This window comes from Tamandua tetradactyla, chromosome 4, assembly GCF_023851605.1.
Source record: "Tamandua tetradactyla isolate mTamTet1 chromosome 4, mTamTet1.pri, whole genome shotgun sequence".
Classification (NCBI taxonomy): domain Eukaryota; kingdom Metazoa; phylum Chordata; class Mammalia; order Pilosa; family Myrmecophagidae; genus Tamandua; species Tamandua tetradactyla.
In genome coordinates, this window is record NC_135330.1 from 164496201 (window position 1) to 164523739 (window position 27539).

General features: G+C 37.4%; 1 protein-coding gene across 1 annotated transcript in view; it reads left to right on the forward strand.

The window, feature by feature from the left end:
* The window catches only part of DNAJC3 (DnaJ heat shock protein family (Hsp40) member C3), a 116064-nt gene that overhangs the window by 72788 nt on the left and 15737 nt on the right, over positions 1–27539 (forward strand). Inside the window, exons 8-9 of the mRNA XM_077158541.1 lie at positions 4712–4817; positions 4900–5020. Coding sequence (XP_077014656.1) covers positions 4712–4817; positions 4900–5020 — 227 coding nt within the window. The remainder of the gene's footprint in view (positions 1–4711; positions 4818–4899; positions 5021–27539) is intronic.

Sequence of the window (27539 nt, forward strand, 5' to 3'; positions counted from 1 at the left end):
ATTTGTTTCCGTTGGTCAATACTTATATCTTTGTGCCAGTGCCATGCTGTTTTGACCACTGTGGCTTTATAATAAGCTTTAAAGTCAGAAAGTATTAGTACTCCCAATTTGCTCTTCTCTTTTAGGATATTTTTAGCTATTTGAGATTTCTTTCCATTCCAAAATGAATTTGATAATTGGCTTTTGCAAATCTTCAAAGTAGGTTGTTGGAATTTTGATTGGTATTGCATTGATTCTGTACATCAATTTGGGTAGAATTGGCATCTTAACAACATTCAACCTTCCTATCTATGAGTATGGAATGTCTTTCCACCTATTCAGGTCTTCTTTTATTTCTTTTATCAGTGTTTTTTAGTTTTCTGTGTATAGGTCCTTGACATCCTGGTTAAGCTCACTCCTAGAGATTTGATTCTTTGGGTTGCTATTTTGAATGGAATTTTGTCTTCGCCGGTCCCCTCAGTTAGGTCGTTACCTGTATATAGAAATATTACTGATTTTTGTACATTAATCTTATCATCTGCCACTTTGCTGAATTTGTTTATTGGCGCAAATGGCTTTGTTGTAGATTTCTCAGGGTTTTCCGAGTATAGGATCATGTTATCTGCAAATAATGAAAGTTTTACTTCTTCCTTTCCTATTTGGATGGGTTTTATTTCTTTCTCCAGCTTGTTTTCTCTAGCTTGGAGTTCTAGTACAATGTTGAATAACAGTGGTAGCAGTGGGCATCATTGCTGATCTTAGAGGAAATGCTTTCACTCTCTCAGTGGGGAGAATGATGCTGGCTGTGGTTTTTTTTTATATATGCCCTTTGTGATATTGAGGACATTTCCTTTGATTACTACCTGTTCTAGTTTTTAAAAGCTGTTGGAATGCATTATTCCAGAAATGGAATGGATTTTAAAAAGAGGAATTTATTAAGTTGCAAGTTTACAGTTCTAAGGCAATGAAAATGTCCAAACTAAGGCATCCAAGGAAAGATACCTTGATTCAAGAAAGGCCGATGGGTCCAGAACACCTGTCAGTTGGAAAGGCAAATGGTGATGTCTGCTACCTTTCTTTTCTGGTATCTTGTTTCATGGTACTCCCCTGGGGGCATTTTCCTTCTACATCTCCAAAGGTCTCTGACTATGTGGGCTCTGTCTGTACTGAGCTTTTCCCAAAATGGTCCCCTCTTAAAGGGCCCCAGTAAGCAACCCTATCTTGAATGGGTGGATACACATCTCCATGGAAATCATTTAATCAAAAGTTACCACCCACAATTGGGTGGGTCACATTTCCATGGAAATAATAAAAAAGATCCCACCAAACAGTATTGAATGAGGATTAAAGAACATGGCTTTTCTGGGGTACATGACAGTTTCAAATCTGCACACTACCTTTAGAAGTGTTTTTTTCAGAAAAGGGTGCTGAATTTTGTTAACTTTTTCAACACCAATTGAGATGATCATGTGATTTTTCCCATTTGATTTGTTAATGTGTTGCATTACATTGATTGTTTTTCTTATCTTGAATCAACCTCGCATTCCTGGCACAAACTCCATTTGGTCATGATGTATGATTCTTTTAATGTGTTGATGGATACAATCTGTTACTATTTTGCTGAGAATTTTTGCACCTGTGTTCACTGGGGCGCTCGTTCTGTAGTTTTCCTTTCTTGTAGCCCCTTTATCCGGTTTTGGTATTAGAGTAATATTAGCTTTATAAAATGAGTTAGGTAGTGTTCTTTTTCCTCAAATTTTTGGAAGAATTTGAACAGGATTGGCGTTAGTTCTGTTTGGAATATTTGATGAAATTCTCCTATGAAGGCATCTGGCCCTGGGCTTTTCTTTGTAGGAAGGTTTTAGATGACTGATTAAATCTCTTTTCTTGTAATTGGCTTGTAGAGATCTTCTATTTCTTCTCGAGTCAGTGTAGGAATTTGTCCATTTCATCTAAGTTGATTAGTTTTTTTTTTTTTTGTCTACTTGTTCATAGTATCCTCTTATGATATTTTAAAATGTCTTTAGGCTCTATGATAATGTTCCCCCTCTCATTTCTGATTTTATTTGCATTCTTTCTTTTTTCATTTTGGAAAGGGCTGTCAGTAATATGGGACAGGAGGATGGAACTAGTTGATGTTCTGGAAAGGCTCTCCTCTCTGCATTTCAGGACTTATCTGGCCTAGGAAACCCTGGAGTTTGTAGGTTTCCATGCACTAGGGAATGGAACCTTTGTAGAATCTCACATAAAGCCCTAGGTGTTCTTTAGGTTTGTCAGGAACGATTTTGGTTGGGGTTTGGCAAACCATGGCAGTTGCTGAAGTTTGCATAAGAGTAGTTTCCAGAGTAGTCTCTCGACTCCATTTGAACTCATGCAGCCACAAATGGAGTAACAAACTAGTACCTTATTTGTTATAATTCTTTTCCCCCTTTTGGTCAGGAAGGCATTGTTGATCCCAATGTGCCAGGGCCATGCTCATCCCTGAGAGTTATATCCAGCATTTCCAGGGAGATTTTCACCTCCCTCCCTCATTTATGGAGGAAGGTGATGATTTTGCTTGCAGAGTTGTGTTTAGAGAGAGAGAAGCTGCATCTGAGCAACAAAAGAGGTCCTCTGGAAGTAATTCTTAGGCATTGTAAAATAGGTAGGCTAAGCTTCTCCACTATATAAGCTTCATAAAAGCAAACCTCAAGATCAAGGGCTTGGCCTGCTTCTTGGGAGTCCCCAGTGTTTGAGACAGTATCCTGGGTTTCCCCAGTGGTTAAGTTTAATGGTTCCATAGATTTTTTTTCCTGTCCCTCAAGGGACTTTGCCAATACTTTTTAGTTATATGCTCAACCTACTCTGGGATGTATCCGGTATTACATTAAGAATTATAAGCCCTCATTTCCCTTCTGTGCTCTTTTTGTTTGGGTTGTTTAAATGACTTATCCAAATAGATTGAGTTAGGTTATGTGCTACAGAAAATTTAGGCTCTGAACAAAATAAACCTGTCTGCTTTGTTCCCAGAGTAGGTGAAGTTCTAAAATATAGACATCATCTTCATCAGCCTGTATTCTGTTCTATCTTAGTCCTGACCTGTTCTTATTTCTAATTGAATCCTGACCTCCTTTTCAGTTTCTTTAACAAGTGTATGTGTTAATGCTGACCTTCAGAACTGCAGAATTCCTGCTCTGAGTCTTTGTTGTTACACAGGTAACCAAAGTTCCAGGGTGATACCAGGTTCTATGTATATAGAACAGCCTCTCAATATCTAGAAATAACAATTACTGCCCTGGACTAAATGTGACTGCCCTAAGAGCCTGCATTGCAGGCCCCAAATTTTTTACAAGTATTTTCTAAATGAGACCATATAATATTTGCTCTTTTGTTTCTGGCTTTTTTCATCACATAATGTCCTAATGGTTCATTCAAAACTTTGCATGCCTCACAACTTTGTTCCTTTCTGTAGCAACACAATATTCGATCATATGTATACACCACAATTCGCCATTTTACTTCTCAGTAAGTGTATCCTTCAGCCACTTCCATCTCGGTTCTTTTCTTCTCCAGTTCATTCATTTCTGGCTTTATCTTCGTTATTTCTCTTCTTCTGTTTGCTTTGTGTTTGGTTTACTTTTCTTTCACTAATTTCTCTGGGTGTGTGACTGTGGAACCTTAATTTTGTTTGTGGTTTTTGGCTGAAGTAGAGCAGTTATTGTCAAAAATGTTTTTGCCTAGTTAGGCTGCCCTTTCCTGATCCTTTGGATAGAAAGAACAGACTCTTGGCGGGAGGGTTTTGGTGTCTTTGTGTCACTGACATACCTAGGATGCTGAATTCTTTATCTCTAAGGCTAGAATATATAAAAGAAGAAGAAAACCCAGAGAATTTGCCACCATCTAGTTACTTAGCTCTTTAAGTCCCTAGCTGTTTGCCCTCTTCTTTCCATCTAGTCTTCTTATGTTTTCCTCCCTCCCTCTGGGGTTTTTCATTGTACTTAGATGGTTTAATTGGGAAAATTGTGTCTACTCCACCTTCCTGGATGTGGAACTGGGTTTTGTTTTAAATGTTTCACTTAAGCCTTGGTTTTATTTAGTGCATCAGTATTTAAATGTGAAAATTGTAGCACATTGGGGATATTCCACTATGGCATATAAATAAATCTATTAGTCTGCCACGATTGAGGAAAGTTACATAATATTATAACATTAACTTTTTTTTACCAATATATTCAATTTAAAATAATGTGAAGTAGTTGTTATTGTTATTAGAAAGCTAGTAAAGTTGGAAATTTAAGCAGGTTCCTTCTGCAAGGTATCCTTTTGCATTGTACTTAGTTGTGAATATTGGTAATCATATAAAATGGGATGTAGTAGGTTATTTTTCAAAAGAGTTTGTTTACCAATAAATAATACTAATCCTTGTTTTGCTGGAAGTGCTTATGTAAGCTGATTTTAATAATATGTTTTATTCAGTTTCAAATTCGTGAAAGTTATCTGATAAAGATTTTCATTATTTGGTTTGTTGGGTGCACACAGGTAATGGTTTGGTTTTTCCATAATAGTTTTCTGTGTTTTATCTCCTAAGTCTTAATTGCAGAGAATGCCTTCCATACTATGTTAGATTAATAAGGTAAAAATAGTGTTTGAGGGTATATTCTCATTCCACTGGATTGACTAAGCAATAAGGTAGATCCTTTCTACAGCTCTGGAAATAGAATTTCATTGTTATCATTATTTGCTTACTTAACAGATATACAGATGCAACCAGCAAATATGAATCTGTAATGAAAACAGAGCCAAGTGTTTCTGAATATACAGTTCGATCAAAAGAAAGGATATGCCACTGCTTTTCTAAGGTAATAATTCATTCCCAGAAACATAAAAGCTTAACATTTGGACTAGCAACCATAGATTTACTTTTCTTATATTTACTTTAAGGATGAGAAGCCTGTTGAAGCTATTAGAATATGTTCTGAAGTTTTACAGATGGAACCTGACAATGTGAATGCTCTGAAGGATCGAGCAGAGGCTTATTTAGTAGAAGAAATGTATGATGAAGGTAAATAAGGAATTTGGCTTGCTATATCTAAAACATGTATATTAAATTAGTACATATATATCTTCCTTTTGTTTAGAGCATGTTAACCAGAGTTTTTGTAAATGGTGACAGTTTTTAAAAATTGGTGGTGAACTTGATAAATATTGTTTCTTAGTGGAATTTGGATGGTATACTGTTATGAAAACGTTTGGCTATTGAAATTCATTCAGTGGAATATAAAAGTAAAAATTTTAACTTTCTTTGTTGCAGATAAGTTAGGAAAAAGACAGATAGCAATGTGGAAACTTTAAATTAGATATACTTATATTATCCAAAGGTAATCATTGTTCATTTTTTATTTATAACTTTCCAGACTTTTGTTTATCACCTATTTTGTATATTTTATACATCTCTAAACATAGTCTGTGCATATACACATTCATTTTATACCTGTACACACACAGCATACATATATATGTCATTTATGCCTAAATGTAAAATCATTCTCTATAAACTTCAAGCTATTTATTAACATTAGGATAGCTACTTAGCCTACCTTGTTCAATTGAAGTAATTGAGTTTCTTCCTGAGAGATGTTGTAAGGACTTTGAAGAAAGGTAGCACTCTTGTTTCTGGAAGCTAATTAAAATGTGCAGTAATACACATTAAAAAAAATAGAATCCTTTCATATGTATTGTTTTGTGACTTTTTTCATCTGACAATATGCTATGAACATTTAAATGAGATAGTTTTTTAAAGAAGAAATGGGCCTCCTGGCTATTAATTTAAAGCTTTTATTTAAACCAAATAAAGCATTTAAAATTGATAATAGAGTGATATGTTGTTACAGTGAAGTGAAGAATTTGGTTATTAAAACTTGCTTTGTGGTGCACTTTTTTTGTGTGTGTGCAGGGTGTGTGGTCCAGGAATCGAACCCAGGTCTCCCACATGAAAGGCGGGCATTCTAACCACTGAACTACCCGTGCACCCTTGTTGTACACTTTTTTTTTATTCCGCATGAGCAGGCACCAGGAATCGAACCCCGGTCCCCATCATGGCAAGCGAGAACCCTGCCACTGAGCCACTGTCGCACTGCCCCCTTGTGGTACACTTTTTAAAGACAAACTCCCCCCACCCCCTTCCTTCCCCCAACTTGAAAAAGGATTTTGCATCTAAGTGGTTTCCAGGAGTGATGATAATTCTGGTTACTATTTGTGGAACATTTTTATAATATAGTCATTGAAGTTTGAAATGTAACAATCAAAATGATAAATTTTAATATTGATGAGAGTGTGTCAGTGAGGCAGGTAATCTATATAGAAGATTCGTTTAGCATAATTGTTTTTTTTTTTATTTTGAATTACTCTATCTACTCAGTGAGATGGCTTTATTCTAGGATTTTGTATCCAGTTAGTTTCTGCATCTCCTTATAAAAGGTACTTTTGTTGTCTGAATGTAAGCCTTTAGCTGTAACTGTGTGTAAGTAGAGGAACTGCAGAAAAATACAAAAACTTAGCTGTAGAAAAAGGTTAAATTTTGTATACTGTAAAATAGTAAATTTGAAGGATGCCTTTAAACTTGAATGTTAAACCGATTTGCTTTTTTTTTTCTTTAGAGAAACCTGACAGCTTAACTCTTCTGGATGCTTAATACTAATTTAATATGATAGATCTCTATGAAGTCTGTTTCTCCCTTTAAAGAATTTCTTTAAAATTGTTTGTTGTCTTCCTTCTTTGCATTTAATTATATATTGGAGAATCTTTATGAATTATGGTTTTGCAAAAGTAAATTGGTATTTGACTGGCAAGCATGAAAATTAAGCAACTCTATTGATAGGGAAGGTGAGTTGCCAGGTCTCAAAATTAGCAAGAAAAGCCTGTGTGGTTAAAACTGTGACAGTTATTATCTGACTTGTTTGAGTTTAAATCACAAGTTTGATGAATGTGTAAATGATTAACACGTCTTAGTTAATTAAGCTAAATAATATACCTCTATTCTGAGTTAAAATATGGAGGTATTCCTTATTTTTTCTTTACTGGTTTTACCTTTTTCTAATGACAATTTTCCATGATAGTAGGTATCTAATGAATAAGAATTTATCAGTTCAGGTTAGTAAGTAATGGAACATGGACATTTATTGATTTGGGGCTTATCACAGAATTATCAGGAAAGCTGTTGGGGGATTCCACTACTAGGAAGTAAATAAAGTAAGGCTGTTGTTTGAGAATGTCTCTGAAATCACAGGAAAATAAAAGCAAAGCTTTCAGTTCTCTAAGATCCTTTGGAAGAATAAACTGACGTTGAAGGAATACGAAAAGGTTGACAGAGTTACTTAGAATACAAGGGTGATTGAAATGTTCTTATGTGATGTGCAGTTATATTCGCTAGAATGTAAATATGTGAGGGTAGGGATCTCTATTTTGTTAACTGATGTAACTGAGGAATTTGTGCCTGGCATATAGCAGGTACACATATATTTGCTGAGTGAGTGAACATGGTTAATTTGTATCACTTCAAATAGGTCACAGTGGAAAGAATATGTAATTTAGAACTAGACAGATCTGCTTTGAGTTTGTGCCATTTATTTTTGCTGTGTAGTCTCAATGTAGTCACTTAGTCTGATATGTTTTACTTTTCTCTACTGTAAAATAAGGATAAGAACAGTACATATCTCATAGGACTGAAATAAGATGCTCTTGTGACAAGATGCTGCTGAGAAAATGCTTAGCATAGCACTCCTAGTAAACTTAAATGAATGATTTCCATTATACTCAGTTTCAAGATGGTTGTTTGGAAATTGCATAGATTTTTCTATACAAACAATATTGTATGGAATAGCTCTTCTTGGTCTTGCTTATAATTACTACATTACCTCCTTTTGACACAGCTATTATTTTAGTAACATTCAGAAATCTAAGAACAGGAAGCCAAGTTATACTTTTTCTAGATAAAGGGCTGGCCTGGGCAAAATTGTCAAATAAGCGGGCTATATCTTATCATATAATATCCTTACCCAGATTCTCATGCTGTTGTTTGTCATACTTCTGCCCTATACCACAAAAGTATTCTCTGTTCGAAATTAATACCACCTCCTGGCACCAGCACTCTAATACCTCTGAAGGCAGCTGTATTTTAGGAAAAGAGTAGTCAAATTTAAGAACTTTGTATAAAACACAGGTACGTTTCTATGCCTTGTGAGATAAGCATTTTTAATCCAAGAATCTCAAATTAGTGGAATTTAAGGAAATTGCTTGAGTGTGACACACTAATTGGGCAACCTTGGGGAGGGGAGGAATTGTAGGGGAAGGATATCATTTCTCACAGCTGCCTCTGTGGAGGAGGAGGAGGAAGAGGAGGAAGAGAGGAGAGGTTGGTCATTACTGGAAGATGCTGGTTGTGTAAGTTGGAAGCTGCTTATATATTCATATTTTTATGTCAAACATAATCATGGACAAATGTAATCAGTTTCTATAATACAGATGTTTCTGAAACTTCCAAATCTTGGAATAATTTACATCTAATTTAGCTTTAACTAATGGTTGGAACAGGTGGTTAGAGTAGAAAAATGGCTAGTCTTTTGCAATGACAACTAGAGGAATATTGTATGTGTATTGATGAACTCCCTTGGTTGTAATTCTCAGGAAGTATAAAATCATGCTTGTAGCTTTTATAAATACACAGACCCCTGATCAAATCATGCTTGTAGCTTTTATAAATACACAGACCTCTGATCCACAGCTGTAGTGTTCTTTCTTTTGGAAAATGCATGGTTACAAGGAGGACTCCGTGTAACTACCTCCTGTATACAGACCTGTACATTTAGTAATTAGCTCAGATTTAGGACATTTGTCTAGCATATCTATTGCCAACCCTGTGCCTTACTATCCATAAGCTGAATGTTTCAGCTTGTAAGAGCTGCCAGAATGCAACATACCAGAAATTGAATGGCTTTTAAAAAGGGAAATTTATTAAGTTGCAAATTTACGGTACTAAGGTCATGAAAATGTTCAAACTAAGCCATCTAGGGAATGATACCTGGATTCAAGAAAGGCAGATGCATCCAGAACACTTCTGTCAGCTGGAAAGGCACATGGCAGTATCTGCTAGCTTTCTCTTCTCATTTAAAAAAATATATTTTTAAATTTTTAACTTTTTATTGTATAATGTAACATATATACAAAGCAAAGAAATAAAGCAATAATTTTCAAAGCACTCTTCAACAAGTAGTTACAGGACAGATTCCAGAGTTTATCATGGGCTACCATACGATCCTTTCATATTTTTTCCTTCTAGTTGCTCCAGAATATAGCAGGCTAGAAGACTTACATATTTTTTATCACAGTCGACTTTTCTTCCTTCCTTTTTTGTGAAAAATAACATATATACAAAAAAGCTATAAATTTCAAAGCACAATTAGTTGTAGGACATATTTCAGAGTTTGACATGGGTTACAATTCCAAAATTTTAGGTTTTTACTTTTAGCAGCTCTAAAATACTGGAGACTAAAGGAGCTATCAGTTTAATGATTCAGCATTCATATTCATTTGTTAAGTCGTATCTTCTATGTATAACTCCACCATCACCTTTGATCTTTCCATCCCTCTCTTAAGGGGTGTTTGGGCTATGGCAATTCTAAATCTTTCATATTGGAAGGGTCTGTCACTAATATGGGCTAAGGAGATGGAACTACCTGATGTTCTGGAGAGGCTGGGCTATGTTTCGGGTCTTATCTGGACCAGGGATCCATCTGGAGGTTGTAGGTTCCCGCAAAGTTACTCTAGTGCATGGAACCCTTTGGAATCTTATGTATTGCCTTTGGTGTTCTTTAGGATTGGCTGGAATGGTTCTGGTTGGGAGTTAGCAGGTTATTATAGGTAGCGAGGTCTACCTGAAGCTTGTGTAAAAGCAACCTCCAGAGTAGCCCCTTGACTCTATTGGAACTCTCTGTCACTGATGCTTTATTAATTTCACTTTTTCCCCCTTTTGGTCAGGATGTAATTGTTGATCTCATGGTACCAGGTCTGGATTCATCCCTGGGAGTCCTCTTCCACATCGCCAGAGAGATTTTCACCCCTGGATGTCATGTCCCATGTAGGGAGGAGGGCAGTGATTTCATTTGCAGAGTTGGGCTTAGAGAGACTGAGACCACATCTGAACAACAACAGAGGTCCTCCAGAAGTAACTCTTAGGCGTGGCTATAGGGACTCTAAGCTTCTCTACTACTTACATAAACTTCAGAAGAGTAAGCCTCATGATCGAGGGCATGACCTATTGATTTGGGTGTCCCTGAAGTTTGATGCAGTATCAGGGAATTCCATTATGGTATGATTCAATAGTTCCATAGTCTTTCTCCCCTTCCTCAGGGTACTTTGCCAATACTTTTTGATTATCTGCTTAATATACTCTAGATATATCCAGCCATTACAATAACTTATACAGGATTATTCTGGGCTTCCTGTGTTTCAGTTGTTCAAATGAGCTATACAGATAGGTTGAATTAGATTATGCACTATAGAAGATTTCAGCTCCAGAACAAATAAACCTTTCTTCCATTGGTTTCAAAGAGTATGTGTGGTTCTAAAATATAGACACTGTCTCCCTTACCCCTGTATTCTGGATTACTTTAACCCCAATATGTTCAGCTTCATTCTTATCTCTAAATATCAAGTTTTGTATATATATATAAAACAGCCTCTCAAAATCCAGAAATAATAATCACCACTCTGTACTTAATGTGTCTGTTCTAAAAGCTTACAGTCTAGGCCCCTGTATTCTTAAGCATTTTCTAAATGTGACCATACCATTCTTGTTGTTTTTCTCAAACAAATTTTCTCACCAAATGTCCCACATGTTCGTTTGCATTGTTGCATGCCTCATGACTTTGTTCCTTTTCATAGCAGCACAACCTTCATTCATACGTATACACCATTGTTCGCCATTCTGCTTCTCAGTCAGTGCATCCTTCAGCCACCTGCATTCATTGGGCATTATGTAGAGGGCCCAAAGTCCACAGTCCATCAACATTCTCAATTTTAGATAATTTCATTGCTGGGAGACAGAAAACCAATAAACACACCCTCACCAAATAGGAGATCTAAACCTCCTCTTAACTCTTGTCCCACCCACCATTATTTACCTCTGCTGTTGCTGTGGTAGTGCTAATGGTTTCCTTTTGAACATAGCTCATAGCATGCGATAGCAGTTTTCCCCCATACCCTGGACTTAAACACTTATATAAGAATCATATCTTTGAAGTAATTCTTATAAGAACTCATTCATATTTCACTCAGCATTATGTCCTCAGGGTTCCTCCATCTTGTCATGCGCTTCAGGACGTCATTTTGTCTTACTGCTGCATAATATTCCATCATATGTGTATACCACATTTTGTTATCCACTCGTCTGTTGATGGAGATTTGGTTTGTTTTCATCTTTCGGCAATTGAAAATAATACTGTTATGAATATCGGTGTGCACATGTCTGTGTTGTTACTTTCAGCTCTTTTGGGTGTATACCAAGTAGTGCTATTGCTGGGTCATAGGGCAGCTTGATATTCAGTTTCCTAAGGAACTGCCAAACAGTCTTCCACAGTGGCCGCACCATTGTATGGTTCCATCAGTAGTGCACATCCTCTCCAACATGTATAGTTTCCTGATTGTTTAGTAGCAGCCATTCTTATGGGTGTGAGGTGGTATCTCATTGTAGTCTTGATCTGCTTTTCCCTTATAGCCAGTGAAAATGAGCATCTCTTCATGTGTTTTTGAGCCATCTGTATTTACTCTTCAGAAAAATGCCTATTCATATCTTAGGCCATTTTTTTTTTTTGCATGGGCAGGCACCAGGAATTGAACCTGGGTCTCCAGCATGGCAGGCGAGAACTCTGCCTGTTGAGCCATTATGGCCCATCCTCTTTAGCCCATTTTATAATTGGGTTGTTTGTTCTTTTGATGTTGAGTTGTATGATTTCTTTGTATATACAGGAAATCAAACCTTTGCCTGATATGTGATTTCCAAATATTTTCTCCCATTGAATTGGCTGCTTCTTCACCTTTTTGACAAAAGTCCCTGCCTCTTCACTTTCTTGACAAAGTCTATTGAGTTGCACAAGCAGTTGATTTTGAGGAGTTCCCATTTATCTATTTTCTCTTGTGTTGCTTGTGCTTTGGGTGTAAAGTTTAGGAAGCTACATCCTATTACTAGGTCTTGAAGATGTTTCCCTACATTTTCTTCTAGAAGCTTTAGGGTGCTAGTTCTTATGTTTAGGTGTTTGATCCACTTTGAGTTCATTTTTGGGTAGGGTGTAAGATAGGGGTCCTCTTTCATTCTCTTGGCTATTGATATCTAGTTCTTCTGTGCCCAATTATTGAAAGGACTATTTTGTCCCAGTTCAGAGGATTTGGGGGCCTTGTCAAAAATCAGTTCACCATAGATTTGGTGGTCTATTTCTGCACTCTCAAGTCAATTCCATTGGTCAGTGCTTCTGTCTTTGTGCCAGTACCATGCTGTTTGGACCACTGTGGCTTTATAATAAGTTTTAAAGTCAGGGAGTGTTAATCCTCCTGCTTCATTCTTCTTTTTTAGGATGCTTTTAGCTATTTGGGGTCTCTTTCCCTTCCAGATGAATTTGGTAGTTAACGTTTCCAAATCTTTAAAGTAGATTGTTGGAATTTTAATTGGTAGTGTGTTGAATCTGTAGATCAATTTTGGGAGAATTGACATCTTAACTATATTTAGCCTTCCTATCCATGAGCAGGGAATATCTTTCCACCTATTTAGATCTCCTTTGATTTCTTTTAGCAATGTTATGTAGTTTTCTGGGTACAAGTCTTTTATGCCCTTTGTTAAGTTCATTCCTAAATACTTGATTCTTTTAGTTGCTATTTTGAATGGAATTTTTTCCTTAACTGACTTCTCAGCTAGGTCATTGATTGTGTATAGAAATGTTACTGATTTTTGAACATTAATTTTATATCCCACTACCTTGCTGAATTTGTTTATTAGCTCAAGTAACTTTGCTGTAGATTTCTCAGGATCTTCCAAGTATAGTATCATATCATCTGCAAATAATGAGAGTTTTATTTCTTCCTTTCCAATTTGGATGCCTTTTATTTCTTTGTCCTGCCTGATTGCTCTAGCTAGAACTTCAAGCGCAATGTTGAATAATAGTGGTGACAGTGGGCATCCTTGTCTTGTTCCTGATCTTTGGGAAAAGGTTTTCAGCCTCTCTCCATTGAATATGATACTGGCTGTTGGTTTTTCATATATTCCCTTCATGATATTGAGGTAGTTACCTTTGAGTCCTGTCTTTGGAGTGTTTTTGTCAGAAAAGGATGCTGAATTTTTTCTAATGTTTTTCAGCATCAATTGAGATGATCATGTGATTTTTCCCATTTGATTTGTTAATGTGCTATATTACATTAATTGATTTTCTTGTGTTGAACCATCCTTGTATTCCTGGTATAAACTCCACTTGGTCATGGTGTTTAATTCTTTTAATGTGTTGTTGGAGTCAATTTGCTAATATTTTATTGAGAATTTTTGCATCTATGTTCGTTAGGAAGATTGGCCTGTAGCTTCCCTTTCTTATAGCATCTTTACCCGGTGTTGGATTAAAATGATGTTAGCTTCATAAAATGAATTAGGTAGAGTTCCTTCTTCCTCAATTTTTTGGAAAAGTTTGAGTCGGATTGGTGTTAGTGCTTTTTGGAATGTTTGATAAAATTCTCCTATGAAGCCATGTGGTCCTGGGCTTTTCTTTGTAGCAAGATTTTTGATGACTGATTAAATCTCTTTACTTGTGATTGGTTTGTTGAGATTTTCTGTTTCTTCCTGAGTCAGTGTAGTTTATTTGTGTGTCTCCAGGAATTTGTCTGTTTCATCTAAGTTTTCTACTTTGTTGGTGTATAGCTGTTCATCGTATCCTCTTATGATTTCTTTTATTTCTTCAGGGTCTGTGGTAATGCACCCCTTCTCATTTCTGATTTTGTTTATTTGCATCCTTTCTCTGTTTTTCGTTGTCATTCTTGCTAGTAGCTCATCAATTTTATTAATTTTCTCAAAGAATCAAATTTTGGTTTTATTGATTCTTTCTATTGTTCTTTTTTTAATGATCATTCCGTTCTACACAAATAATCAGTAATTCACTGTATCATCACATAGTTGCGTATTCATCATCATGATCATTTCTTAGAACATTTGCAGCAATTCAGAAAAAGAAATACAAAGATAACAGAAAAAAATTCATACATACCATATCCCTTACCCCTCCCTTTCATTGATCACTAGCATTTCAATCTAAATTTAACATTCACTCTAAATCTAAATTTAATATTCCTGAGTTCTCCCTGTCATTTATTTTTATTCCATATGTTTTACCCATCTGTTGATAAGGTAGATAAAAGGAGCATCAGACACAGGTTTTCACAATCATACAGTCATATTGTGAACGCTATATCATTATGCAATCATCTTTAAGAAACATGGCTACTGGAACACAGCTCTACATTTTCAGGCAGTTCCCTCCAGCCTCTCCATTACATCTTGACTAACAAGGTGATATCTGTTTAATGCATAAGAATAACCTCCAGGATGACCTCTTAACTCTGTTTGGAATATCTCGTCTATTGACACTTTATTTTGTCTAATTTCTCAATCCCTTGATGCTGAGTCTCAGCTCATTCTAGGATTTCCGACCCACGTTGCCAGGAAGGGCCACACCCCTGGTAGTCATGTCCCACGTAGCCAGGGGGAGGGCAGTAAGTTTGCTTGTTGTGTTGGCTAAAGAGACAGGCCACATCTGAGCAACAAAAGAGGTTCTCTTGGGGGTGACTCTTAGGCCTAATTTTATGTTGGCTTGACCTATCCTTTGTGGGGTTAAGTTTCATGTGAACAAACCCCAAGATTGGGGGCTCAGCCTATTGCTTAGGTTGTCCCCACTGCTTGTGAGAATACCAAGAATTCAACTTGGGGGAGTTGAATTTCCCCCCTTTCTCACTGTTCCTGGAAGCAACTTTGCAAATACTTTTTTATTCACTGTTCAAATCACTCTGGGATTTATTAGGGCATCACTCTGGACAAACCAACAAAATCTCCTGACCTACTCAAGGTTCCATGTACTTATGGTATTCAGTTAAGCTGTCTACATACGTTATATTAGGAAATGCACTAGTCACAATATAAATTTTGTGCCAAATAAACACTTTTTCCTTTAGTCTCACACATAAGTTAAAATTTTAAAATATTAATTACCATCTATTTTGAACACCCTGCACTAACGACATTCCTTTGTTCTTCCTGATGCAAAAACATTTTTTAAATTTGTACGTTTAGTCACTATCATTATACACTCTAGACATTCTTAGATTGTATCACCTCAGTCTTTATCGCCTATCTTTCTTTCTGATTTCATTTGTGCCCCCAGATTATGCCATCTCAGTCTTTATCGTCTATGTTTCTTTTTTATTTCATTTGTGTCCCCAGCCCTCCTCCTTCTGTCATTCTCACATTCAGCTTCATTTCGTGTTTTAACATAATTGTATTACAGTTAGGTAGTATTGTGCTATCCATTTCTGAGTTTTTACAATCAGTCCTGTTGCACAATCTATATCCCTTCAGCTCCAGTTACCCAATATCTTACTCTATTTCTATCTCCTGATGGTCTCTGCTACCAATGAAATTCTCCAAGTTTATTCACTAATGTCAGTTTATATCAGTGAGCCCATTCAGTATTTGTCCTTTTGTTTCTGGCTAATCTCACTCAGCATAATATCCTTAAGGTCCATCCATGTTCTTACAGACTTCATAACTTTATTCTGTCTTACAGCTGCATAATATTCCATCATGTGTATATACCACAATTTGTTTAGCCACTTGTCTGTTGATGAGCATTTTGCCTGTTTCCATCTCTTCGCAATTGTAATTAATGCTGCTGTAAACATTGGTATGCAAATGTCCGTTTGTGTCCTTGCCCTCATGTCCTCTGAGTAGATACCTAATGATATTGCCGGGTCATATGGCAGTTCTATATTTAGCTTCCTGAGGAACCACCAAACTGCCTTCCACAGCAGATGTGTACCATATTACATTCATTTCCACCAACAGTGAATAAGTGTGCCTCTTTCTCCACATTCTCTCCAGCACTTGTTTTCTGTTTTATTGATCATGGCCATTCTGGTGGGTGTGAGATGATATCTCATTGGGACTTTGATTTGCATTTCCCTAACAGCCAGGGAAGTTGAGCATCTCTTCATGTGCCTTTTGGCCATTTGTATTTCCTCTTCTGAGAAGTATCTGTTCAAGTCTTTTGTCCATTTTTTAATTGGGTTGTCTGTCTTTTTGTTGTTGGGTTGATAGCCTCTTTATATATTCTGGATACTAGACCTTTATCTGATATATTGTTTCCAAATATTGTCTCCCATTTTTTAGACTGTCTTTTTACTTTCTTGACGAAGTTCTTTGATGCACAGAAGTGTTTAATTTTGAGGAATTCCCATTTATTTATTTCTTTCTTCAGTGCTCATGCTTTGAGTTTAAGGTCTAGGAAACCACCTCCTAGTATAAGATTTATAAGATATTTCCTTGCATTTTCTTCTAACAGTTTTATGGTCTTAGATCTAATGTTTAGGTCTTTAATCCATTTTGAGTTAATTTTTGTATAGGGTGTGAGGTATGGATCGTCTTTCATTCTTTTGCATATGGATATCCAGTTCTCTAGGCACCATTTATTGAAGAGACTGTTCTGCCCCAGGTGAGTTGGCTTGACTGCCTTATCAAAGATCAATTGTCCATAGATGAGAGAGTCTATATCTGAACACTCTGTTCTATTCCATTGGTCAGTATGTCTATCTTTATGCCAGTTCCATGCTGTTTTGACCACTGTAGCTTCATAATACGCCTTAAAATCAGGTAGCATGAGACCTCCAACTTCATTTTTTTCTTCTCAGGATACTTTTAGCTATTTGGGGCAATGGACAATTGTAAAGAAGAATTGTGAAGAAGTAAAACTTCTTCCTTTCTAATTTTGATGCCTTGTATTTCTTTTTCTTGTCTAATTGCTCTGGCTAGAACTTCCAACACAATGTTGAATTAACAGTGGTGATAGTGGACATCCTTGTCTTGTTCCAGATCTTAGGGTGAAACTTTTCAGTTTTTCCCCGTTGAGAATGATGTGAGCTGTGGGTTTTTCATATATTCCAATTATCATTTTGAGGAAGTTCCCTTATATTCCTATTCTTTGAAGTGTTTTCAACAAGAAAGGATGTTGAATTTTGTCAAATGCCTTCTCTGCATCAATCGAGATGATCGTGTGGTTTTCCTGCTTTGATTTGCTGATATGGTGTATTACATTAATTGATTTTCTCATGTTGAACCATCCTTGCATACCTGGGCTGAATCCTACTTGGTCATCATGTCTAATTCTTTTAATGTGCTGCTGGATTCAATTTGCAAGAATTCTGGTGAAGATTCTTGCATCTATATTCATTAGAGAGATTGGTCTGTAGTTTTCTTTTTTTGTAATATCTTTATCTGGTTTTGGTATGAGGGTGGTGTTGGCGTCATAGAATAAGTTAGGTAGCTTTCCCTCCACTTCTATTTTTTTGAAGAGTTTGGGCAGGATTGGTACTAATTCTTTCTGGAATGTTTGGTACAATTCACATGTGAAGCCATTTGTTCCTGGACTTTTCTTTTTGGGGAGCTTCTTAATGACTGATTCAATTTCTTTATTGTGATTGGTTTGTTAAGGCTGTCTATATTTCTTCTCAAGTCAATGTTGGTTGTTCATGCCTTTCTAGGAAGTTGTCCATTTCATCTACATTGTTGAGTTTATTTGCATGAAGTTGTTTGTAGTATCCTTTCATTACTTCCTTTATTTCTCTGGGGTCAGTGTTACGTCTCCTCTTCCATTTCTGATTTTAGTTATTTGCATCCTCTCTCTTCTTCTTTTTGTCAACCTCACTAAGGGTCCATCAGTCTTATTGATTTTCTCATAGTCTAAGTTGTGCTTTTTTTGATTTTCTCAATTGTTTTCCTGTTCTCAGTTCCATTTATGTCTGCTCTAATCTTTGTTATTTCTTTCCTTTTGCTTGCTTTGGGGTTAGTTTGCTGTTCTTTCTCCAGTTCTTCCAAGTGGACAGTTAATTCCTGAATTTTTGCCCTTTCTTCTTTTTTGATATAGGCATTTAGGGCAATAAATTTCCCTCTTAGCACTGCCTTTGCTGCATCCCATAGGTTTTGATATGTTGTGTTTTCATTTTCATTCGCCTCGAGATATTTACTAATTTCTCTTGTAATTTCTTCCTTGACCCACTGGTTGTTTAAGAGTGTGTTGTTGAGCCTCCACGTATTTGTGAATTTTCTGGCACTCTGCCTATTATTGATTTCCAACTTCATTCCTTTATGATCTGAGAAAGTGTTGTGTATGATTTCAGTCTTTTTAAATTTGTTGAGACTTGCTTTGTGACCCAGCATATGGTCTATCTTTGAGAATGATCCATGAGCACTTGAGAAAACGGTGTATCCTGCTGTTGTGGGGTGTAATGTCCTATAAATGTCTGTTAAGTCTAGCTCATTTATTGTAATATTCAAATTCTCTGTTTCTTTATTGGTCCTCTGTCTAGATGTTCTGTCCATTGATGAGAGTGGGGAATTGAAGTCTCCAACTATTATGGTATATGTGTCTATTTCCCTTTTCAGTATTTGCAGTGTATTCCTCACGTATTTTGGGGCATTCTGGTTCGGTGCATAAATATTTATGACTGTTATGTCTTCTTGTTGAATTGTTCCTTTTATTAGTAGATAGTATCCTTCTTTGTCTCTTTTAACTGTTTTACATTTGAAGTCTAATTTGTTGGATATTAGTATAGCTACTCCTGCTCTTTTCTGGTTGTTATTTGCATGAAATATCTTCTCCCAACCTTTCACTTTCAACCTGTGTTTATCTTTGGGTCTAACATGTGTTTCCTGTAGACAGCATATAGAAGGATCCTGTTTTTTAATCCATTCTGCCAGTCTATGTCTTTTGATTGGGGAGTTCAGTCCATTAACATTTAGTGTTATTACTGTTTGGGTGGTGCTTTCCTCTACCATTTTGCCTTTTGTATTTTATATGTCAATCTAATTTTCCTTCTTTCTACACTCTTCACCACACCTCTCTCTTCTGACTTTTCGTATCTGACTCTAGTGCTCCCTTTAGTATTTCTTGCAGAGCTGGTCTCTTGGTCACAAATTCTCTCATTGACTTTTTGTCTGAAAATGTTTTAATTTCTCCCTCATATTTGAAGGACGATTTTGCTGGATATAGAAGTCTTAGTTGACAGTTTTTCTCTTTTGGTAATTTAAATATATCATCCCACTGTCTTCTTGCCGTCATGGTTTCTGCTGAGAGATCTACACATGGTCTTATTGGGTTTCCCTTGTATGTGATGGATTGCTTTTCTCTTGCTGCTTTCAAGATCCTCTCTTTCTCTTTGACCTCTGACATTCTGACTAGTAAGTGTCTTGGAGAACGTCTATTTGGATCTATTCTCTTTGGGGTGCACTGCACTTCTTGGATCTGTAATTTTAGGTTTTTCATAAGAGTTGGGAAATTTTCAGTGATAATTTCTTCCATTAGTTTTTCTCCTCCTTTTCCCTTCTCTTCTCCTTCCGGGACACCCACAACACGTATATTTGTGTGCTTCATATTATCATTCAATTCCCTGAGTCCCTGCTCATATTTTTCCATTCTTTTCCCTATAGTTTCTGTTTCTTTTTGGATTTCAGATGTTCCATCCTCCAGTTCATTAATCCTAACCTCTGTCTCTTGAAATCTACCATTGTAGGTTTCCTTTGTTTTTTTCATCTCTTCTACTGTATCTTTCATTCCCATAGGTTCTGTGATTTGTTTTTTTAGACTTTCCATTTCTTCTTTTTGTTCATTCCTTGCCTTCTTCATGTCCTCCCTCAATTCATTGATTTGGTTTTTGATGGGGTTTTCCATGTCTGTTCGTATATTCTGAATTAGTTGTTTCAGCTCCTGTATCTCATTTGAACTATTGGTTTGTTCCTTTGACTGGGCCATATCTTCAATTTTCCTGGTGTGATTTGTTATTTTTTGCTGGCGTCTAGACATTTAATTACCTTAATTAGTTTATTCTGTAGATTGCTTTCACTTATCTTACCTAGGGTTTTCTTGCTAGATGAGTTTGTTGTCTATATGTTCTCTGACCTTCAGTTCATCTTTTTCTGGGCCTCTAGCTTAAGTATTGTTTAACAGAGGGTAATTTTTCAGTTCTTGTTTTCTTGTTTCTTGTCCTGCTTGTAAGGTGCCTTTTCCCTCCCCACCCTTAGGAGGGTCTACATAGGTATTACAGACTTCAGCCGGGTTTTCCCAGACTAAACTGTCCTCCTATCAGGAGGTGACACCTGCATCAGGGAAAACTGACACAGGTGACAGTTTTCCCTGAGGGTGAGACCCAGCAGGTTGAAAGACTTTCCTGTGAAGTCTGTGGGCTCTGTTGTTCTTATTCTGCCCAGTATGTGGCGCTTGTCTGTCTGCAGGTCCCACCAGCAAAAGATGATGTGGCTCCTTTAACTTTGGCAGACTCTCCCTCCTGGGGGTGTGGTGGAGGCAGAGGAGAGGTTGTAGGCTGGTTTTAATGGCTTCAAATTGCCAAGCCCTGGGGTCTGAATTCCTTGAGAGAGGGAGTCCACCTAAGTTAGGCTTCACCCCTCCCCTGGGGATGGCACACATGGGAGATAGCCCTGAAAGCAGTCTGTTTCTGACTATTCCCGGGGCAGTTGCAGCCCGAGTAGTCCCACTGCTGAATCCAGAGGCAACCAAGCCTCCATAGAAACAGCCACAAAAACCTGTTTCGTCCCCTTTCCTCTTTTCAGTTAGCCTGATAAGCGACTTCCGCCTTGACCAGTTTCGCCTGAGCTGGGGGCCTATTTTTAGTAGTCAGTATTTGTTTATTAATTCCACAATTGGTGTTTGGTTGGACTCAGTCCCTGCTACTGTTAGAGTCTCTTTCCTTTCCCTCCGGGAAGCCGCCTGTGGGGGAGTGGCGCCAGCCGCCGGCCACTGCGGCTTGGGGAACTCACGGTTCCGGAGACTCGCAGCCGGTCCAGCTGATCCAGACTGGCGTACGCTGTGTATCCGGTCACTATTGTGGCTCCGGGAGCTGTTCTGTACTGTTTCTGGTTATTTAGTAGTTGTTCTGGAGGACGAACTAAAGCGCGCATATTGCTAAGCTGCCATCTTGGCCTCTCCTCCTCATTGATTTGATTTTGATGAGGTTTCCATGTCTGTTAAAACATTTTGAATTAATTGTTTCAACTCCAGTATCTCATTTGAATTGTTGGTTTGTTCCTTTGACTGGGCCAATCTTCAATATTCCTAGTGTGATTTGTCATTTTTTGCTTGTGTCTAGGCATTTAATTTTCTTAATTAGTTTATTCTGGACATTGTTTCCAGTTCTTTTACCTAGGATTTTCTTACTGGATGACTTTGTTGTCTATGTGTTCTTTGACATTCCGTTCATCTTATTCTGGACTACTAGCTTAGGTTTTGTTTAACAGAGTAGAATTTTTCAGTTTTTGTTTTCTTGTTTCTAGCTCTGCCTGTATGGTGCCTCCCTCCACCCCCCCCACACACCTTAGTAGGGTCTACTTAGGTATTATAGACCCCAGCCAGATTTTCCCAGACCAAACTGGCCTCCTGTAAGGAGGAAAGAGTCACCTGTGTCAGTTTTCCCTGGAGGTGAGACCCAGCAGATTGAAAGATTTTACTGTGAAGTCTCTGGACTCTATGTTTTTTGTAGCCTGCCCAGTACGTGGCACTTTTCTGCTTGCGGGTCCCATAAGCATAAGGTGATGCAGTACCTTTAACTTTGGCAGACTCTCCCTGCTGTGGGTGTGGTGGTGACAGAGGAGAGGTTGTAGGCTGGCTTTAATTGCTTCAAATTCCCAAACCCTGGTGTCTGAATTCCTTGAAGGAGGGAATCCACCTGAGCTGGGTCCCACTCCTCCCCTGGGGAAAGCACAGACTCCAGACAAGCTCTCAATTAAGCTTGTTTCTGCCTATGCCTGGGGCAGTTACAGCCTGAGAAGCCCTGTCACTGTATCCAAAGGCAGTCAAGCCTTTGTAGAAACCCAGCCACAAAAAAGAAAGAGAAAAATCCTTCTCAGAGCATGACCCCTTTCCTCAGGTTTGCCAATCAAGAGCTTAAGTTGGTATGTTGCTTTGTGTACCTTCAGATCCTATGTGCCCCCTCCTTTCCTTCAGTGCCCAGACCCTTTTCAGTAATATGTGTTATCTGATCCAAAAAACCTGTTTCTTTTTTCCTTTTCCTGCCCCCTCAGCACTGGGGCAAAATCAACAACTTCTGCTTTTACCAGGTTCAGATGAGCTGCGGGCCTATTTTTAATAGTCAGAATTTGTGAATTAATTCCACATTGGAGTTTTGTTGTGCTTAGCCCCTGATTCTGGTAAAGTCTCTTTCCTTTCCCCTCTGGGAAGTAGCTTGTGGGGGAGGGGTGCCGGCCACCATGGCTTCGGGAACTCACGATTCTGGGGGGACTCGCAGCTGTTCCACCTGGTCTAGGCTGGGAAACACTGTCTGTCCGGTTACTGATTTATCTCTTCTTTAATCTTTGTTATTTCTCTGTTTCTATTTGCTTTGGGGTTAGTTTGCTGTTCTTTCAGGTGTGCTGTTAAGCCCTCGACTTTTGCCCTTTCTTGTTTTCCAATATAGGCATTTTGTGCAATAAATTTCCCTCTCAGCACAGCCTTTGCTGCCTTCTGTAATTTCTCATCAGTTGTATTCCCATTTTCATTCATCTACAGAAAGCTACTGATTTCTCTCGCAATTTCTTCTTTGACTCACTGATTGTTTAAGAGTGTGTTATTTAATCTCCATTTATTTGTGAATATTCTCGTACTTTGGTGGTTATTGAGATCCAGCTTCATCCCATTGTAATCAGAGAAAGTGCTTTGAATAATTTCAATATTTTTACATTTATAAAAGACCAGTTTTGTGCCCCACCATATGATCTATCCTGGAGAATGTTCCGTGAACACTAGAGAAGAAGGTATATCTTTGTGCTTTGGGGTGCAATGAACTGTATAAGTCTGTTAGGTCCAATTCATTTATCAAGTTATTTAACTTCCCTATTTTCTTGTTGATCTTCTGCCTGGTTGTTCTATCTATAGTGGAGAGTGGTGTACTGAAATCTCCTACTATTATTGTTGAAACATCTATCGCTTCTTTCAGTTTTGCCAATGTCTGTCGCATGTAGTTTGGAGCTCCTTGATTGGGAACATAAACATATATGATTGTTATATCTTCTTGGTGAATTGACCCTTTAATTAGTATATAGTGTCCTTCTTTGTCTCTTATGAAATCTTTACATTTAAAGTCTATTTTGTCCAATATTAGTGTAACTATTCCAGCTTTTTGGGTTATAACTTGCATGGAAAATCTTTTTCCATCCTTTCACTTTCCATCTATTTTTATCCTTGTGTCTAAAATGAGTCTCTTGTAAGCAGCATACAGCTGGATTTTGTTTTAATCCATTCTGCCAATCTGTATCTTTTAATTGGTAAATTTAGTCTGTTAATGTTCACAGTTATTACTGAAAAGGTGGTTCTTGAATCTACGATCTTATCTTTTTAATTTTATTTGTCAGATCTATGTATCCTTTTCCCTCTTTCTCTTTGTATTCTTTAAATTACCCTTAGTGGTACTCTTCAATCCTGGGCCCTCCTCCCCACTCCCCCTCTCTTGTTTGTTTGTTTTTTTTCAGCCGGCAGAACTCCTTTTTGAATTTCTTGTAAGGTCGGTCTCTTGTTGAAAAATTGTTTCAGGACTTCTTTGTCTCTGAAAACTTTAATATCCCTTAGTTTTAAAGGACAGTTTGGCTGGGTTCAGAATTCTTGGCTGCAAGTCTTTCTTATTCAGAATTTTGAATGCATCATCCTACTGCCTTCTCACCTCCCGGGTGCTAGTTGAGTACTCCGAACTCAGTCTTATTTGTTTCCTTTGTATGTAGTAGATTGTTTTATTCTTACCACTTTCAGGATTTTTCTGCTTCTCTTTAACATTTGACAGACTGTTTAGTATGTGCCTATTAATTGTGTTAACATGTTGTACTACCATCACTACCATCCATTACCAAAACATTTCCATCATTCCAAATAGAAACTCTGTACATTTTAAGCCTTAACTTCCCATTTCCTATCCCCTCCTGTCACTGTAATCTATGCCCTAGATTCTGACTTTATGTATTTGCTTATTCTGATTGTTTCAAATCAGTGAGGTCATACAATATTTGTCTTTTGAGACTAGTGAATTTCATTCAATCTGAGTCTTCAGGAGTCATCTATGTTGTCACATGTATCAGTACTTCATTCCTTTTTATGGCCGAATAATATTCCATTGTATATATATATCACATTTCGTTTATCCATTCATCAGTTGATGGATGCTTGAATTGCATTCATCTTTCCTTTTCAGTGTTTTTCTAATTTATCTGAATGTAAATCAAACTTTGTTTGCATTTTCCTGGTAAAACTTTGACCATATTTTTATTTTAAACTTTTAAAACTTGCTTTGTTTCAGTTGTCTCTCTTGCATAGAGCTGAGTTTTGCTTTGTGGGCCAATATGAAGTTTTTTAAAATAGGTGATTTAAGCACATTTACATTTATTAACGGATATGTTTGGCCTGACTTTTGTCATTCTGTTTTTCCGAAATTGTTTGCTATTTGGCCTGTGTTATTTTGTATACTATTCTGATATTTAGAAAGGTTTGCATTTTTCTTCTTGGTGATTTTTACTGTTTTATTAACTTAGTCCTCTTCCTTTGGGCAACATCTGTTGTCAAAGAAAAAACCACACCAGACAATATTAGATAAGAATAGCTTCATTTAAGGACTATGGGGGAAAGAGAATACAATTCAGCAAGGGACAGCAAGTGTTTTAAGGGCTGAGACTAGGTTGGAGAAGAAACCTGGGTGATAGTAAGGGGATTGAGCACTGGGGTGGGTGAGTGATTTACTGAGTTCCATTTAGGACAATTTGGTTATACCAAGGTGGGTGAGAGATTTACTGAGATTGTGATTAGGACCCTTGGTTCAGAATGTTTTTCTTTGCAGTAATTAGGCTACTTGGAGACTGTAAGAGCTGAAAGTGAGGAGAAGGAGGGAGATAACTACCCATTCAGGGCTTCTCAGGGGCATGGGTAGTCTAGATGAGAGGGAGAACGGAGGAGGAGGTTGGGGGCGAATTTGATATATAGAATAATTAGGATCCGAGTTTGTCTTTTTTTTTCCTTTCTTCCCTCCCTGCAGTCCAAGTTGTTTTTCTCTGTAGTGCCACAGCTTCTAGGGTGCTGTCAAGATAGTCAGGGAGGGAGAGGTGGTACGGAGGGGTCACTGGGAGTAAGACTGGCAGCTTGGTCAAGAGAAAGAAAAACTGTCTTTATCACATTAGTTTCCTACACTGAGGAACAATGCTAGCATGTTTCCTCTTCTTTCCCTTTTTTCTACCACTTAATCCTTGTCAATGAAATTCTCTCAGATATTTACCTTTGTACTATTACTTGAGTTGTCAAATAAGGTGGTGTTTTCTGATTGCTTCAGCTATTCAGGTTGGAATTACTGAATTTATTCTCCTTCTTACCTTCTCTCCCCCGTTTTCTCCCATTTTTTTGTTAGCTATGTTCCTTCTACACAGCTGGGGCATGCATTTTGCTCTGTCACTGAAATTCCTTGGCTTGCCCGAGTCTCGGTTCCACATTAAACATATCCAGTGTGTGCCATCGCTTCTTTGGTCATCATTCCCCCAGCCATCTCTTGGCAGGTTCATCCTATAGTAGTTTCATCAAAAGACACTCATGGGAAAATTTTTCTTGATTGTTCTTATATGTCTGAACCTTTTATACTTGAGGGGACAGCTTAGTTGGATAATAAAATCCTTGGCTCATACCTTTTCTGTTTATCTTTATGTATTGTTCCATTCTCTCTTTTGGCATTGAATATTGCCATGGAAAATCTGGGGCCAAGTTTTGTTTTGGTTTGTTTTTTTGGCCTTGCTAACCTGAGTCCTTAACTTTCAAGCCTATTAATTATACTAAGACAGGTGTCAGTCTTGCCTGTTCCCAGTCAGTTAGACTGGCACTCACTGCCCTTCCAATATATAGAAGTCATTTTTCATTTCAGGAAAGTTTTCTTAAATTTAATATGAAATGTTTTGTTCTGTTGTTTTTTCTTTAAGAATCCAATTATGACTAGATTGTATTTCCTTTGCCTGTCACCTATAGTATAATTTTTTCTCTAATTCTTTTAACTCTTTATTTCCATTTCATTTTGATAGGTTCTATTTTTTTCCCCATATGTTCTCCCTTGTACTCTTTCTCATTTTATCTTCACTTATATGATAATTTTGATTTGTTCTTATTTTTCCTAAGTTCCAACTGCTTATATTTTTATCTTTGCTGTCTATCTTATCCTGAGTTCTTATTCTGTTATGGGATCATCCTTAGTAGGGGTGATTGGATTATTAAATTTTAAGAATTCATGTCATAATGTTTGGCCAGAATTTTCATGTATTCTTTGGCTATGTTTTTTTTTTTTTTTTTTTGGCATGGGCAGGCACCGGGAATTGAACCCGGGTCTCTGGCATGGTAAGCTAGAACTCTGTCTAGTGAGCCACCATGGCCCACCCTGGCTATGTTTTTTTGACGCATGTTCTTTACCAGGTAAGTTTTAGTGTTCTTTTCATGTTTTAATTTCAAAATTAAATACCTTTGAATTGATGCTGTGACAACTCGTTTTTTGTTTTCTTAAGTTTATTACTCATTATAAAATGAATTAGATTATCCTGCTCCAGTTATTTGTGGGAAATTCCTGTGGGTTGGTGCGTGTGTGTAAAGGTAAGGGGATGCCTGGGTCAGGATAGCCTTCTGTACTTAACAATTGCAATACTCTCTGCTTCACTGTTTCCACAGAGACATTCTGCTTCCTGGTAAAATGGCTTTTCTGTATAGCCCTGCCCTCTCTGCTTCTCTGAACAAAACTGTGTCCAGGAGGTCGTCTGCTGCCAGGCCTGCTCGCTCCTCTACACTCTTCCTTTGCTACACCAAAGGGGTGTATCTTTTGCACTTCAGGGTGAGCCCCTCACCTTCACAGAGCATATATTTGCTGGTGTTTTCTGAGATCTGCTACCACAAGTCTATTTTGTTATTTTTTTGTCATTGTTTTCTCCTCTTCTTTTCTTCTGTTTTCTCCCCAATTTGACCTTGCTTTATCTTTACTGGGTCTGCTCTAGATTTTGTAGTTCTTGTAATAAACAAAGTATATAGGTTGTCATTTAGGGAGAACCCATACTTGTGGGAAATAATGGGTTATCTTACTATTTGCTTACCCTTTTCGTCTTGGGTTCATAGCTGATATTAGCTGATCTTAGCAGCCCTTGTGCAGTTTGATTCTTTGAACTGCTTTGGTAAAAATGGAGATTGCATGTTTTGTTTTTTTTTTCATTTACTTTGTTTCTTTTGTATGAT